The sequence below is a fragment of the Petaurus breviceps genome, unplaced genomic scaffold, assembly GCF_028583685.1.
Source record: "Petaurus breviceps papuanus isolate PSGF00001 unplaced genomic scaffold, PetGlider_PUasm1.0 37, whole genome shotgun sequence".
NCBI lineage: Eukaryota > Metazoa > Chordata > Mammalia > Diprotodontia > Petauridae > Petaurus > Petaurus breviceps.
Window position 1 is genome coordinate 20,289,235 of NW_027186296.1, and position 16,057 is coordinate 20,305,291.

Sequence of the window (16,057 nt, forward strand, 5' to 3'; positions counted from 1 at the left end):
TCCTACTTTTCCATCCTCTCCCTTCTCCTTTTCTCCTTTCCCCACCTTTCCTTTCTTTCTGTCTGTCCTCTCTTTCTACCTGTCTCTGTCTCTGTTGTCTGTCTGTCACACACACACACAAGTAGAAGTACTAGGCTTCAAACACCACACAGTTCCAGAGACCACAAACTTCCAGAGCAGTATAGGATTTTCTAGACAATTTCATCAGGTCTTGAATAAAATAAAAATCTTAAATATATTTTAATCCCCTCCCCGAATTAAAAGTGCAATGTCACTGTTAACAACAAGACTGAACACACACTAGTGACTATCTTAATTTGAGATTGCTGAGCAAACATTTGCATTCTAACTACCCTTTCACTTTTTTTTAAGTAAAAAGGAACTCACAGATCACAGGTGGGTAGTAGATTTGTCTCACTCAGAAAATGAGAGAAAAACAACCGCATGCAAAAGAAAAATATAACACCCTGTGGCAGAATTATTGGATCTCATTACCAGTTGGCAGGCTGTCCTTCCCTGCATTGCTCAACGGGAGCCCTCTGTGAAAACGTGGTGTACAGAAATAAGGCAGAGTTCCCAGGTCAGTTCAGTCCAAGAAATTACAGCCACAAATTATTCAGGATTAACTGATACTTATGTTTATTATATAAGTATCAAAAAATATCATCACAGAATAACGATGATGGTGCCTCTATTCTCCCTAGAAACCACTAGAAATTTAAATCAGATTTACTTCCTAGATGGACGAGATATCATTGCACAGCATTCAATCAATCAGTGTTTGAGCCGTGTCTCCTCTATACCTAGCCCTGTGCTAGTACTGAAACAAGGAGAACAAAAGAAACACAAGATGTGTCCTTGCCTGTGAGAACACTACACAAAAACTGATTAGAAATCTGGCCAAAAATGAAACAATAGAATATGTCTCTATGCCCCTTTATATCTGGGTGAACATTCTTCCTAGAGTTCTAAATTGACATCAACTCTTTGGTTTCCCGGTGATATGAAAGGGATGGGAAAACCATTGAGCAGTCAAGAAATTATGTCATTAGGAATTCTTGCCTGTAGAAACTTTCCATATCAGGGAAGAGAGAGGCCCTGTAGAAAAAAAGGAAATGTTTGGAACTAGATAGAAAGATGACAACTTTAAAGAGCCATAGAATATTGGGGCTGGAAGGGACTTTGGAGATCATCTGGTCGCAGTGATATCCAATTAAAACAGAAACATGAGCCACTAAACCATCCATAAGGATTCCTATGGGCCACATATTGACTTAGTTTTAAAATGTAATGTTATCTGTGTCTTATTGTATTTTGTTTATATTATTCATTTGTTATGCTATTTGATAGCATTTATTTGTAATGATTTCATTTAAAATGAATTATTTATATTAATTACAGTTAATATAATTAATAGTGCTACATTTTCCATCTAAATCATTTAAATTATTTTTCTATCATTGAAATAATTATTCTTATTATTTATTGAATAATATATTTATATTTATTTGTCATGCACTTATTAATTACATTTGAATCTGGGAGAGGGGCATAGAGCCCAATATTTGACATCTCTGATTTAATCCAAATCCCTTCATTTTCCACATGAGGAAATGGAGACCCAGACAGGTGAAGTCACTTGTCCAGGATCACACAGCTAATTAGTTGGAAAACCATTTATAATCATATTTCCCAACATCAGAACTATCTTAAAGTTGAAAAATCATTTTTTAATTAAAATGCCCAAAGCTATGTCAATCACTAGCTTCAGGGAGGGAGGTTTAGAAGCTCTTGAAATGCGGCGTGAATATATTAACCCAGGCTAAGTCCCTTTGCTTGTCCCACTAGAAATGGAACCCCAGAGAATCAAACTGTTCAAAAAGAAGAGGAAAAAGCCACTTGTGACTAAATTTTCAGATGCTTGAGGACATGAAACTTCTGTCAGATTCCTTAGTCAAGCTGGAAAATGTGGGCTTCCTCTCTGACATGTTTTCCTGTGAAGTGCAGAGAATTTCCCAGTCTTAAAGGACTATGCTCATCATAACTTGGGATCAACATAGTATAATGTCATCCATTTGGAGTCCACAGAATAGGTCCCAATCCCATGTCTGGCACTAACCTTGGCCAAATCACTTCACATTGTTGGGTCTATTTCCTTATCTACAGATGGAGGGGTTGGATCACAATCTAGGAACTATATAAACAAAATTACACAAAAACTTTATTCAGATAAAATCAGATTTAAATAATTGGGGAAATACTCATTGTTCACTGGTAGGTAGGAACAATATAATAAAAATGACAATTTTAGCTAATGACTTTACCTAAGCTAATTTATATATTCAATGCCATCCAAATTAAATTATGAAAAATTTATTTTACTGAATTAGAAAAAATAATCATAGAATTCATTTGGAAAGACAAAAAGTCAAGAATATCAAAGGAAATAATAAAAAATGTAAAGAAAGGAGGTTTAACAGTATCAGATCTTAAAGTATATTACAGGGCAATAATTCAAAACTATCCAATGTCCTTTCCAGCTCTAAATACATGATCCTATGAATTAGGAAATATCCCTTTAATAAACACAGTTCTGCCTACATGGTGTGTTCAGCTGAGTAGCCCAGAGACTTACAAAGCAAACACCCATAGTTCTATGACTGATTCTCTGAATCAGAGAGACCCTTCTTTCATAGAACTGGATGGCTTGAGTTTCAACTGTTTCTGACAAAGTGGTTCAGAGCTTTCTGCCTTTGGTTTATGTTGAACCTTGCCCCAATTTGTCTGGCCTAACATCACCCACTGGCTTGTATCTGCTGCTTTATCCTGGTTCTGTCCCCCACTGACTTCAATAGTCATCTTCTTTGCATCACCACCATGGCCAATATGGAGGTCCCTGAATATCCTCAGGACAGGCAGTTCCATTTTCCAACCTAATTCTCTACAGTAGGTGCATCTTTGTCTTTATAGATCTCCTCTTTTTAGAGATGTTAATTTCTGGAGTAATTCTGCAGTGATAGGTACCTCTAATCTCTGGGATCTGAAACTGCTTCAACCCATCTCAGAGATGCTTCCAGAAATGGGAGCCTAGTGAGGGGTGATGCCCTTCAAGAGTCCTCTGCTGTATTCCTCCACTATTTCCTCTGGGAAATGGAAGGGGCCCTCCTTGACTGAACTTCTTCATTGTTTCTAATTCCTTCTTCTCTATAACTTGAATCCTCTAATCATATAATCATGGATTTAAAGCTAGGAGTCTTAAGGATTGTCTAGTTCAATCCCCTCATTTTACAGATGAGAAAACTGAGACCCAGAGAAGTTGACTTATCCAAGGACACAAGATAACAATAAGAGCATTTTTATATAGCACCTGTATGTGCCAGGTACTTTACAAATATTCTCATTTGATCCTCACAATTCCGTGAGTTAGGTGTTATTATTGTCCCCATTTTACAGTTAAGGAAATAGAGAAAAACAGAAATTAAGTGACTCATACAAGGACACACAGCTAGTAAATGTCTGAGCCTGAATTTGGATTCACATCTTCCTGAAAGACTCATCTTCCTGAGGTCAAATCCTACTTCAGACACTTACTAGCTGTGTGACCCTGGGCAAGTCATTTAACCCTGGTTGCCTCAGTTCCCTCACCTGTAAAATTAGTTGGATAAGGAAATGATAAACCACTCCAGTATCTCTGCCAAGAAAACCCCAAATGAGGTCAGGAACAGTCAGACACGACTAAAAAATGACTGAACAAGGTTCAGTCTTAACCCATCAAGAAACCTCTTGCTCTATATTTTGTATATCTATAAGAACAGATTAAAGACTGAACTAAAAGGAGGAAACACTGGGAGCAAAAAGCTCAGTTTGGAGTCAGAGTTAGTATTTCAGGCATTGGGAAATGAGGGAAAGCAGCTAGAAATAAAGAGTGCAAGTCCCAAGGATCTATAATCAGACTCACACAAGACCTGATAGCTATCACTTTAAAGAAGAGGAGAGCTTCACCTTAGACAATTTCAGAAAAATTAAGTATTTCCACACTTCTAGAGTAAGGAAATGGAATTGTCCTCAAGCCTAGAGAATTATAGGACTATCCCAAGTAAATAAAAAAAAAATAACAACCTAGGTGGAAGCATACACCATGAATGCAAATCACAGGCAACTCATGAGTAAGGCACTGAGAAAGTAAATGAACTGCCCAGGGTCACACAGCCAGTATGTGTCAGAGTCAAGACTGGAACCAAGGTCTTCCTAATTGTAAAATAAGTTTCTCTCTCTGTCTCTCTCTGTCTCTCTGTCTCTCTCTCCACTGCCTTTTCCCCCAAACACTCGTGCTAATAGAACTGCAAAGAGTGGGCAGACAAGAAAGAAAAACCAAAGTTCTAGCACTTGTACCAGGCAAACAAAACTTGTGGCTTTCTTTTCCCTGAAAAACATGTTCACTACAGTAGTTATAAGTCATAGGACCAAACAATGCAGGGCATTCATTAGTGACCATTGTATCAAACTTGCAGACTTCACTTTCTCTAAGTGGTGTGGAGGCAAAATGATTGAGTCACAATAGGAAATTTTACTGGGAAATGAAGACTGGACTTTGTTGTACTTCTAACACTCCATTCTTCTAGTTCTATGATAAATAAAATTTTCCCAAGAAACAAGAGTGGATGTTTTGGTAAGGCTTGCTTAAGGAAAGATTTTTCTTGCATTCCATCATCTAATAGTTGAATTCCACACAAAACTAGAAATAGACAAAAGCCTTACCCATGCTTTGGGGATTGTATTTTTTATGTTACCACTCTCTAAACATCAATTTCCTCATCCATAAAATAAGGGTAATAATAATTAACACTTATCTTAGAGTGTTACAAGAATCAAATGAGAAGATATATATATATATATATATAAAGGACTTTATAAATTTTTAATCAATACATAAATGGTGTTATTATATAATTATTATACAATATGTAATTATACTATACACTATATAATCATGTAAAAATAATACTTGTTCACTTCTCTCACCTCAGACTGTTTCAGAAAAAGATTAAGAGGCCACAGGCAGAATTATATGATGGCAAAATCCTCTCACTCTTTTGAAACCTTTAAAATGACAGTGCCCAACATGGCATGTACACAAACACACATACACACACATGCACGTGCACATGTGCATACACACATCTTAAAAAATTATATTGTTTTTTATTTTAATATAATAGTCATCCGGGGTATGCCTCCAACTCAATCTCTTTGATTGTAACAAAGAAAAAAAGATTCAGTAAAAAACCAGCTGAGACAGTGGCCATGTCTGACAGTATAGTCAACGTTCTACACCCACAGTCCCCCACCTCTCTGTCAAAAGGAGATGTTTTTCATCATTTTCTCTCTTCAAGGTTGCTCAGTATGCTCAGAGATGTTTTTGTGTGTGGTTTTTTTAATCTGCTCAGGGTTTTTTCCATCTTCACTCTATATCAGTTCATTCAAGTCTTCCTCCCTGTAATGATATATACTGAAACATGTCAATAAAAAATAGTCTTTAATCCTAGCTTGTCTTCTTAGCTATTCAAAAAATTTTGCATTAAGAAAATGATTAACTTTTAATTCAAGCATGAAAGCTTTGTAGCTACATATACAAACTTTTTTTTAAAAGGAAAAGACAAAAGAATGAAAGAACATAATCAGAAATCAGGCATTGAGGAGGAAAAGGTCTTTGTGAAGCCAATAAATATCTTGAAAATAATATAATGAAGTAACTACCAGATAATTTTCCCAAGCTCTGTCACATCTAGGTCTTATAAAATCTTCAGATAGTATTATGGTGACATTCTTGGGTCAGTGTGCTTGGATTCTATGGCAACAGTTCTCATTTTTGTCCCCAGTAGATAATGTACCTAAATTTATATTTTAAAAGCTGGCAAAAGAATGTTGTATCATACAGAGTTACCCTTCTTCCTTGCACATATAGACATTAGGGCCTTTGCCAAGCAAGTGAGCCACTGGGTAGGTTGAACTTGGTGATTTCTAAGGTTCCTCCCAGCCCTAACATCTCATGAGTCCATTATTGATTGTCCAGCTGTACTGTATACGGGGCAGCTAATTGGAACAGTGGATAGAAATTAGGCCTAGAGTCAGGAAGATCTAAATTCAAACCCTGCATCAGGTACTTAGTAGCTGTGTAACTCTGGGCAAGACATTTAACCTCTCTCAGCCTCAGCTGACTTATTTGTAGAGATGAAGATAATAATAACTCACAGATAATAATCCTTATTGTGAGGATCAATAAGATAGCATGTATAAAGAGCCTTGCAAGCCTTGAAACTCTATATACATGCTAGATATTATTTTAGCATGACTCCTTTATAACACTGGTGTCAGCAGATGAGAGTAACCCCTAACCAAGTTGTAAGGGGTTCAAGGTAAATGCAAGTTGAGTGGACTTTGGGCTTGTCCCAAGACTAACCTAGCTAAGGTCCCACAGAATAATACTACGTTGGATTAAAGGCTATGGATTTTTCTACTAATACAACCACCTACTAAGTTGTATAGGGGCTGCATTTATGCTACCTAAGAGATTACAATTATTTGAAGTACTAAAATAACTATGATTTAGGAATTAATTGTATTTTAATGCAATACAAATTATTTGAATGAAATTTGCCAGATTCCCCTAAAGTAATGGTCTTCCTGGCACTGGAAGTATTGATAGATTAATCAATTTTAGAACTAGTAGGGGATTTAAAGAGTGTTAAGTCAAGCCCCCTAATTTTAGAGATGGGGAAACTGAGACTCAGAAAGGTTAAGTGACTTTCCCAGGGTTGCCCAAACAACCAGTGTTCAAGCCATGATTTAAAAGTATGATGTCTAGACTCTTTTCTGGTCATGGCTTTCAAGTAAACTGATTCTTAAATTATCTCTCCTGATCTGTTTGCTAGGTCAATTTTTTTTTATATTAGACACCTTAAATTTCCTTCTAATTTTTAGTCTTTTGAACTTGTTTTAATATTTCTTGTTGTCTCACAGAATCATTAGCTTCTATTTGGTCCCTTCCAATTTTGTTATACCCTTGCACAAAACTGTTCATTCTCTTTCCAAGTATTTCTTCCATCACTCTAATTTCTTTTCCAATTCTTTCAACTCTAGCATTCTCATTTACTTTACAAATTCATTTTTTTTAACTCTCTTAAAACTTTCTGCTTAGTTTCTTTCAGGAATTCTAGCTGAATTTCTGTCGAAACTATTTTTCTTTGAGGCTTTGTAGATGCTTTGAAGTCATTTTCTTTGGGGGGTATTGTGTCTCAGGTATCACTGTCATCTCAATGCCTCTTTACGGTAAGAACCTTATTTTATTCATTCTTCTGCCCTTACGTCCTGAATTAAACACTTCTGAACAGCCTGGACCTTGCTTGCACTTGTTATGTATTTTCTTGGTCCTTCTACTTGTCTAACTATTCCTTCTCAGCCTCCTTTCGTGAATCACTATCAAGGAAAAGTGAGTGTTCCACAGGGCTCTGTTCTGGGCTCTCTTCTCTTCCTCCTTTATACTATGTCACTTGGTGATCTCATCAGACCCGTGGTTTTAATTATCATCTCCATGCTGATGATTCTCATATCTACCTATCCAGCCCTAGCTATTCTCCTAACTTCCAGACCCATATCTCCATTTGCCTATTAGACATCTCAAACTAGATGTCACATAGACATCCTAAACTCATCATATCCAAAACTGGACTCATTATCTTTCCCCCTAACATCATCCCCTCTTTCAAACTTCCTTGTACTGTCAAGGACACCATCATCCTCTTAGTCTCCGAGGCTCACAACTTGTGGGTCATCCTCAATACCTCACTCTCTCACCTCCTATATCTAGTCTATTTCTATCCTGTCAATTTTGCCTTTACAATAGTTCTCTCATAGCCCTTCTCTTCTCCAACACCACCACCTCCCTAGTACGGGTCCTCATCACTTTAGACCTCAACCATTGCAGTAGACTACTGATTGGCCTCCCACTTCAAGTCTTCCCCCACTCCAGTCCATCCTTCATTCAGTTGTCAAACTAATCTTCCTAAAGCACAAATCAAGGCAGAGGGAAAAAAAAGACTAAAAACTTACTTCTTGAGATAACTGAGTTTATCCTTATCTGGCAAAGAAGCATATAGAAAACTTGTAAAAAGAGAATGGTATCCTAAGAGAAGTGAATAGTGGACCTGTGTTTCCGGAATTTAGAAGTCATTAGTTGTAGTGATGGTTAAAGGGAAATCTGGGCCTTCTTCTTTCTCACAGCTGACATATATATTATAAATCATGTATTTTTGTTTTATTATTGGCTACTCTATTAATAAATAACGTACTATAGTCAGTAACCTGGATGCTTATTTAAGCCTAGGAGATTAGGGGTTTTGATATATAGATAGATGTCTAGAGAGACAGAGACAGAGACAGGGATAGAGACAGAGGAGCAAAACCTTAGGAGAAAAATATCCTCACATTTAATTAATCAAATAATATTAAACAAACTGGGGTTGGGGCTCAAAGATAATTGATTAATGAGAAATGTTGTAATTTAAATAATTAATAAGAAAATATGAAAACATACCTTTTGATTGTCTTAAAACCCAGAAAGAGAAAAGTGAACAAGCAAAATGAGTTAGTCCCCATGATTTTGAAGATCACTTTTGATAGGGCCCAAGAAAGCAGGGAGGCCAGGATTTGCTGATTCCCACTGATGCTCACTTCTAAACTTTTTCTTTTTAAAAATAACTTTCTGTGGATCCATTTTATTTTCATATGGCCTACATTTACCTTTCTGTTTCTCCTTTCTGGAGAGTCATTCCTTAAAACAAACAACTTTTTTTAAAAAGAGGAAGAGAAAAATCAGCAAGACTAATGAACACACACAAAAAATTATGACATTATGTGCAATGTTCCATGAGCTATGATTTGTGCAAAGTGGGCATGAGGCATCATTCATCTCATTTTGTTGGGGCCAATCTTAGTTTTGAGAATTTTGCAACATTCAATTTCAAATGTTTTATAGTTACTGCTCTTTCTGTGAACACTGTTGGAGTTATTGTGTAGATTATTCTTCTAACTGCTTACTTCACCTTGCATCAGTTCATATAAATTTTTCCATGCTTCTTTGTATTTATTGTTTGTCATTTCTTCCAGAACAGTGATATTCCATCAATAATAATAGCTGATATTTGCATAGTGTTTATTACACGACAGGAAATATGCTAAACACTTTATAATTATTATCTCATTTGATCCTCACAACAACCCTGGGAAATAAGTACTATCATTATCCCCATTTTACAGATGAGAAAACAGGGTTAAGTGACTTGTCTAAGGTCACACGAGGCCAGATTTGAACTCAGGTTTTCTTGCCTCTAGGCCTAACATTCTATCTATTGTGCCACCTAACTGGTCATAACTTCCATCTACCATAATTTGTTTAAGCATTTTCCAGTAAAAGGGCACCTATCTTATTTTCTGTATTTTCCTAACACAAAAAGTGTCATATAAATATTTAGGCTATCTGAAACCTTTCTTTTTGTCCATGACCTCCTTGGAGGATAGGCATAGCAATGGAATCTCCTTTTTACTAGTAGCTCTTCTCTGGTTGGTGTTTGCCATTGATGATGCCCCACCATTTCCTCTAAATGTTTTGGGTTTCCTTGCTCTTGGGGGCAGTTGAGTAGCATGGTAGATAGAGTAGCAGGCCTGAAGTCAGCTCTTGAGTTCAAATCCAGCCTCAGACACTTCATAGCTGTGTGACCCTGGGCATGTCACTTAACCCTGCTTGCCTCAATTTCCCTATTTGTTAAATGAACTGGAGAAGGAAATGGCAAACCACTCCAGTATCTTTGCCAAGAAAACCCCAAATAGGGTCACAAAGAGTCAGACATGACATAAAATGACTAAACAAGAACAAACTTCCTGACCCCGGGCCCTGCACTCTCTCCACTATGCCACCTGCCTATTTACTTGTTTATAGCCATAAGTTTTTGCAAACCCTGTTGTATTTAACCTTGCAATTACTGCATTACTTTTGCCTAATTCTTCCTCTTTCCTGTTGTCAAAAGTTTGACCCACTATGAGATCATTTCTCATCTCTTCCTCTTTCCTCCCAGATTGCCTAAATGTCACATCTATTTGACTTTTCCAACCTATTTTTTATTCTAGCCTGTCCTATTTTCTAAGGTTTCCTCAGGAGATACTTAAGTTTCTATTCTGGTAAAAACCATTAAAAGTTTCCTCAAAGGAGATCCACCTTAGTTGCAAATTCAAAGTCATTCATTGCCTATATGTGACAGTGTAATCCCTGTTGAAATGGAGTTTGATTTTTTGGAGGGGGGGGTATCTACTACTGTCATGTAGCTTCAATCAAAATATTCTGGGGAAACTGAACCAATTAGAAGCCTAATAGAAATCAAATTATTTCAAGTAAAAACTTTGCTAACCTTGATATATGATGACACCTCTAATATTTGGGACTGCTATATAGCATTATAATTTGTTGGAGGAGGAGCCCTTCCCAAACCAAAGTTTGGTTTTTCTTTAGGACGGGCAGGAACTTTTTGTTGATCCTTTGCACCATATGGCTAATGCATTATTTATTCTTAGGACTGCCTGGGGCCATAGGACTTCAAGGGGAGAAAGGAGAAAGAGGAGACCCTGGTGAATTAGGCTTGCCTGGAAATGATGGTCCCCCAGGAGAGAAAGGTGAAAGAGGAGAGAAAGGAGACAAAGGGGACCCATCCAATGATGTGCTTCCTACAGGTAAGGGTACAACCACTTTGGCTCATGAAATTATGATAATTTCTATTCAGATAAGAGGCAGCTATGGCATAGTAGATAAAGAGTTGGCCTCCACACTGTGCAGAGAAGGTAAGGTCTGCAAGCTTGCTGCAATTATCACTAGTCAATATTCAATGACCTGTAGCTATTGTAGACATTGGGTTTTTTAGAGCAAAGAATGCATGAGTTTTTGTTTTGTTTTGCTTTGGTTTTTTGCCAAGCAGACGCCAAGGTCATCCACTGCATCCCAGGCCATTGCCAGTCATCCTGATTTTTGTCCAGCCACTGGACTTTCTGACTCTGGAAAAAAGTAAGGCTCACAACATTGTGCAACTCTGCCTCAATTAAATTCAATTCAAAAGCAAGTCTAGGTGTTATCCATAATGTTATTGGCCTTCTTTAAAACAAAGGATGAGCAACAATATTTTTTTTGCCTAGTCTGTTTGCTAGAACTTTGGCTTCTCCAAGTCCACTCACTGCAGAAAGTTGTGTTTTTTTTTTTTTTTAAGCAATCAGGGTTAAGTAACTTGCTCAAGGTTACACGGCCAGTTATTTCTGGGTGTGGTGCTAAGTATCTGAGCCCAGATTTGATCCCCAGGTCATCCCAACACTGGAGCTGGTGCTCTTACTCTCTGAGCCACCTGGCCGCCCCTCAGAAAGTTTTGCTGGCATAAGAGTTTGTGGAGCAAAACAGTCTGGTATAGAAAGTTGGGGAACTTTGGTTTAAGGCCTGCTCTGATACGTACTGACCATGTGACCCTGGACAAGTCACCTAACCTTTCAGAGTTCTAGGAAATCCTCTCAGACTATAAATGGTGAGGAAGTTTCCAGCCTGCACTGTTAGAGGGAACTTCTTCGTCCCTCAGTTCCCTGTATCAGTGAAGTCACAGATCCCGTCCCTGTTGCCTATATTTGAATAGCTAGAGCTTTATAATTATAATCCACTTAAATAGCCTCTTCACCAACCTGTGAAGTAGGTAGTGGAAATACATTATTACCATCTTACACATGAAGAGACTGAGACCTAGAGAAATGAAGTGAATTGTCCAAGGTCACACAGGTACCAAGGGATAGAGTCAGGATTTGAATCCAGGTCTCCTGAATCCAAATCTAGTGCTTTTTTTCTGTACAATATCATAATAAATACAAATGCAGTATGAACCAGAAAAGCTGCCCTAAAGACAAAATCATGTAATTTAATCAACAAGTTAATTCAACAAGCATTTATCTGTTAAGGGCCTACCTATGTACCAGGCGCTAGGTTAAGTGCAGGATACACAAAGAAAAGTTAAAAACAGTCTGCTCTCAAGGAGCTCATAATCTAATGGAGAATTCAACATGTAAACACCATGAGACAGGATAAATTGGAGGAAATCTTGGAGGGAGGGAACTAATACCAAGGGAGATCAGGAAAGGCTTTTTGCAGAAGGTGGGATTTTATCTGAGATTTGAAGGAAGCCAGGGAAGCCAAGAGGGCAGCTAGGTTGTATAGTGGTTAGAACACTGGGCCCAGAGTCAGGAAGACTCACCTTCCTGAGTTCAAATCTGGCCTCAGATACTTAATAGGTGTGTGACCCTGGGCAAGTCACTTCACCCTAATTGCCTCAGTTTCCTCATCTGTAAAACAAGATGGAGAAGGAAATGCAAACCACTCCAATATCTCTGTCAAGAAAAGCCTGAATGGGATCGTGAAAAGTTGAACATGACTGAAACAACTAAACAAAACAAAAGGTTGGTTGGGTAGTATGTATCCCCATTTTGCAGATGAAAAAACTGATTATCTGAATTTCCTGCCTAGTTTAGAAGCACAGATTAGGAGAGATGGGATAGACACAGAAAGAGGAAGAAAGAAAAAAAAATAATAGTTGATAGAGAAGAAGGAAACATCTGTACAAAAAAGCATAGCCACCTAGGCCATCTTGTGTAGGAGTGGTTTATAATCTCTATAATAATCTATATAATCCCATAATCTCTCAAGTAATTTGAATTACAGCACGGAACAATACTTGATGCTAATAATGGTAGCCCTGAATCATCATGGAAAGGTTACATGATGTGCAATATACTCTGTATTGGGAGGCAGGAAAGGATGTAACATATTTTAGAAAGATTTTTACCTACAATACCTTAAAAAGTAAGGTTTGAGCAGATAAGTATTCCTTTGAAACGGATGAAGCCATACATAAATATGGAATTTTGGAGAGGCAGTGTGGTGCAGTACTGGGTTTAAAGGTAGAGAACCTATATTCAAATCCTGGTTCTACAAGCTTACTTACTTGGATGACCTTAGGAAAATCGCTTAACTTTTAGGGATTTCAGTTTCCTCACATATAACAAAAGGAATCGAACAAGTTGGCCTCTATGGTCTCTTACATCTTTATATCTGATCTTATGAGTCCTGGCTTTGCCATTTGCTAACCATGTGACTGTGGGCAGGAGGGAGGAGAGGAAGGAATGAAGGGGAGGAAAGAGGAAGGAGGAAGGAAGGAAGGAAAGAAAGAATCAGGGCAAGAAGGATGGAACAAGAGAAGAAAGGAGGGAGGATGGCAGGAATGAGGAAAGGAAGGAAAGAAGCATTTATATCACACCTCTTATGTACCAGACACTGTGCTAAGCACTTTACAAATATTTTCTACTTATTTTTCCCAACAACCCTGGGAGGTAGATGCCATTGTTATACCCATTTTATGGACAAGAAAACTGAGGAACAGAAGAATTAAGTGACTTCTCCAAGCTTACGCAGCTGGTCAGTGAAAGAGCCAAGACACAAATCCAGTCCTGACCTCAAGGCCAGTGCTTTTTCCACACTATACCATGGCCCCTTAAAAAGAGATTTCAGTAATTGGATGACTAACAGATACATATCCTTTAGAATGCACCTCCCTGCTCAGAAAAGAATCTATTGGAGGTTCAGTGCCTAGCCAGCAGGTGCTAGTTTAGCCTTTTATTTTCTTTTTTTGGAGGGGGGGAAGGTAGGGCAATTGGGGTTAAGTGACTTGCCCAAGGTCACACGGATAGTTTTGTGTTAAGTGTCTGAGGCTGGATTTGAACTCAGGTCCTCTTGGTTCCAGGGCCAGTACTCTATTCACGGCCACCTAGTCACCCCCTAGTTTAATGGAATTTTTATTTGGGATTAAATAGACTGATCCTTTACCTAAGTCCTACATCAGTGTCTCATCATGACAAGGATGTTGCCCAGAGTTTTTAAAGGTATAGGGAAAGCAGCAGCTGGGAAGGTCTCCCTTAAGAGGCAGAATGGAGGATGGGACATGGAATCAGGAAGACCTAAGTTCTGACCCCACCTCAGACACTTAGTAACTGTGTAGTCCTGAGCAATTCAGTTAAACTTTCTAGGGCTCGGTTTCCTCACCTATTAAGTGAAGGGGTCAGAGTCATTAACATCTCAGGTTCCTTCCAGGTCTACATCTATGATCCATTGAGAAAAAACTTCCCAACATCCTTCTATTGTGTGGAATGAAAGCTCTGTCCATGACAATAATGTCCCATATTCTCTTTCTTTCTCTGTTTCTAGGTGCCAAAGGTGACCAAGGTCCCCCAGGCCTCCCTGGCCCTCCTGGACCCCCTGGCCCTCAAGGTCCACCTGGTCCACCTGGAAGTAGAAAGGCCAAAGCCCAGCGCCAGCCAAATATGTTTAATGGTCAATGCACAGGTCATTATAGCCCCTGGCCTCAGTTTGCCCTTCTTTGTTTCTTGGGACTTCAGTACTTTTTAATTACATATGCATTATTAACCTCATTTTGCAGATGAGAAAACTGAGGGACACAGGGGTTAAGTGACTTGGCCAGGCTTGCCCAAGACACAAACCCAGGTCTTCTCACAATAAGGTCAATTCTCCTTCCACAGTACCACACTGCTCCTTGATGACCAATAGCAGTAGTTGGAGGGCTAACAGATATCCTTTAGAATAGACTCCCCCCACATTACCCCCCAAAATCCTATTTAATACCCAGCAGATATTAGCTTAACTTACCCTCAGACTATGTAGGTAAATTCAGAAAAAATCAAACTGAAATGATTCTTACCCAAAGATAGATTCTCCCCCATAAACAAAGGTATTTATCAGAGATTGAAGCAGGAACAACCAGGGACAAATCACAATTCAATTCAAATTTGTCCCAAAGCCCTCTTCTTCCTTGCCTTGCTGGATTCTTCAGATTCCTCCTTTCTTTGTCCAAATACACCTCTCCCCGACCCCAAACCCATTCAAATCTCTCCATTTATGTATCCTTGAGAAACTTTGTGCTCTCAAAGGAAGGGAAGGGCCTGACAGTAGGACAGGCAGAATCTGTTACCTCTCATCTGCATATGCTATTGCTAACAAAGATGTTAGAACTGAGACATACGTGTATATTTAGAGATGGAAGACCATTAACATCAAGGGTGTACTCAGACTCACTCAGAGCAAGAGGACAGGTTTGTTGACCAATTCGAAAACCAAGGTGTTGTTTTTTTAATTAATAGGAAGAAAGAAGCTACTTTGATTTAAAAAAAAAAAACTCTTAGGGAAGAAAAGGAGATGATGTAGAAATATGTGCCTCAACCCTACTTTCCACATGCTAGGAATCATCTTAGATAAAACTGGGTAGATGAAAGTCTATTAGCATGTGTGAACTGAAAATTTTCTGGGATGCCTAAGAAAGGACCTCTTAGGTCAACATACTGAAAAAACAATGATCCTAGAAACATAGGATCCTATGGTTGGATCCCAGACAGACCCATAGAATGTCTGCACTCTTCCTTTGCCTCCGTATTACAGCCCATTTCAGACTCTACCTATAAAGTTATCTTCCATTTGACCCAGTGTGCAATTCTGGTACTCAGGGAGCTGCACCCCTCCTCTTCTTTCTGGAAGAACACATTAAGACAACACTCAGCTGTCGCTGAATGTATATTTTAAAAGACGCCTTCCCCTCAGTGAAGCTGAATTACAATGCTCATCACCAGTTGGGAATTATTTTCTCTCTCTGCATAACTCTATCTTTTCTGATATTCAGCACCATCCTCTCCATTAACATTGTCCCCCTTTATCAAGGCTTCTTTCAGAAAATGAACTACAGCAATCAGCTCTGGGTGAATAAGAGGGACTTTGCCAAAGCATTCATGGAGTTTTAATTTGCCAAATGCATTACTAGCCAGTGACGGTTGGTTCCTGGAGAAGCTTTCTATGCCACTTAGCATATCGACAAAGAGACAGGGTCAGTTGTGTCGTCCCAAGTATTGTGGGGGGGGGGGGAACACT

General features: G+C 38.5%; 1 protein-coding gene across 1 annotated transcript in view; it reads left to right on the top strand.

The window, feature by feature from the left end:
• Positions 1 to 16,057, top strand: part of GLDN (gliomedin) — an 84,094-nt gene that overhangs the window by 51,854 nt on the left and 16,183 nt on the right. The window contains exons 5-6 of the mRNA XM_069098051.1: positions 10,624 to 10,779; positions 14,330 to 14,467. Of these exons, the coding sequence (XP_068954152.1) occupies positions 10,624 to 10,779; positions 14,330 to 14,467 (294 nt within the window). The remainder of the gene's footprint in view (positions 1 to 10,623; positions 10,780 to 14,329; positions 14,468 to 16,057) is intronic.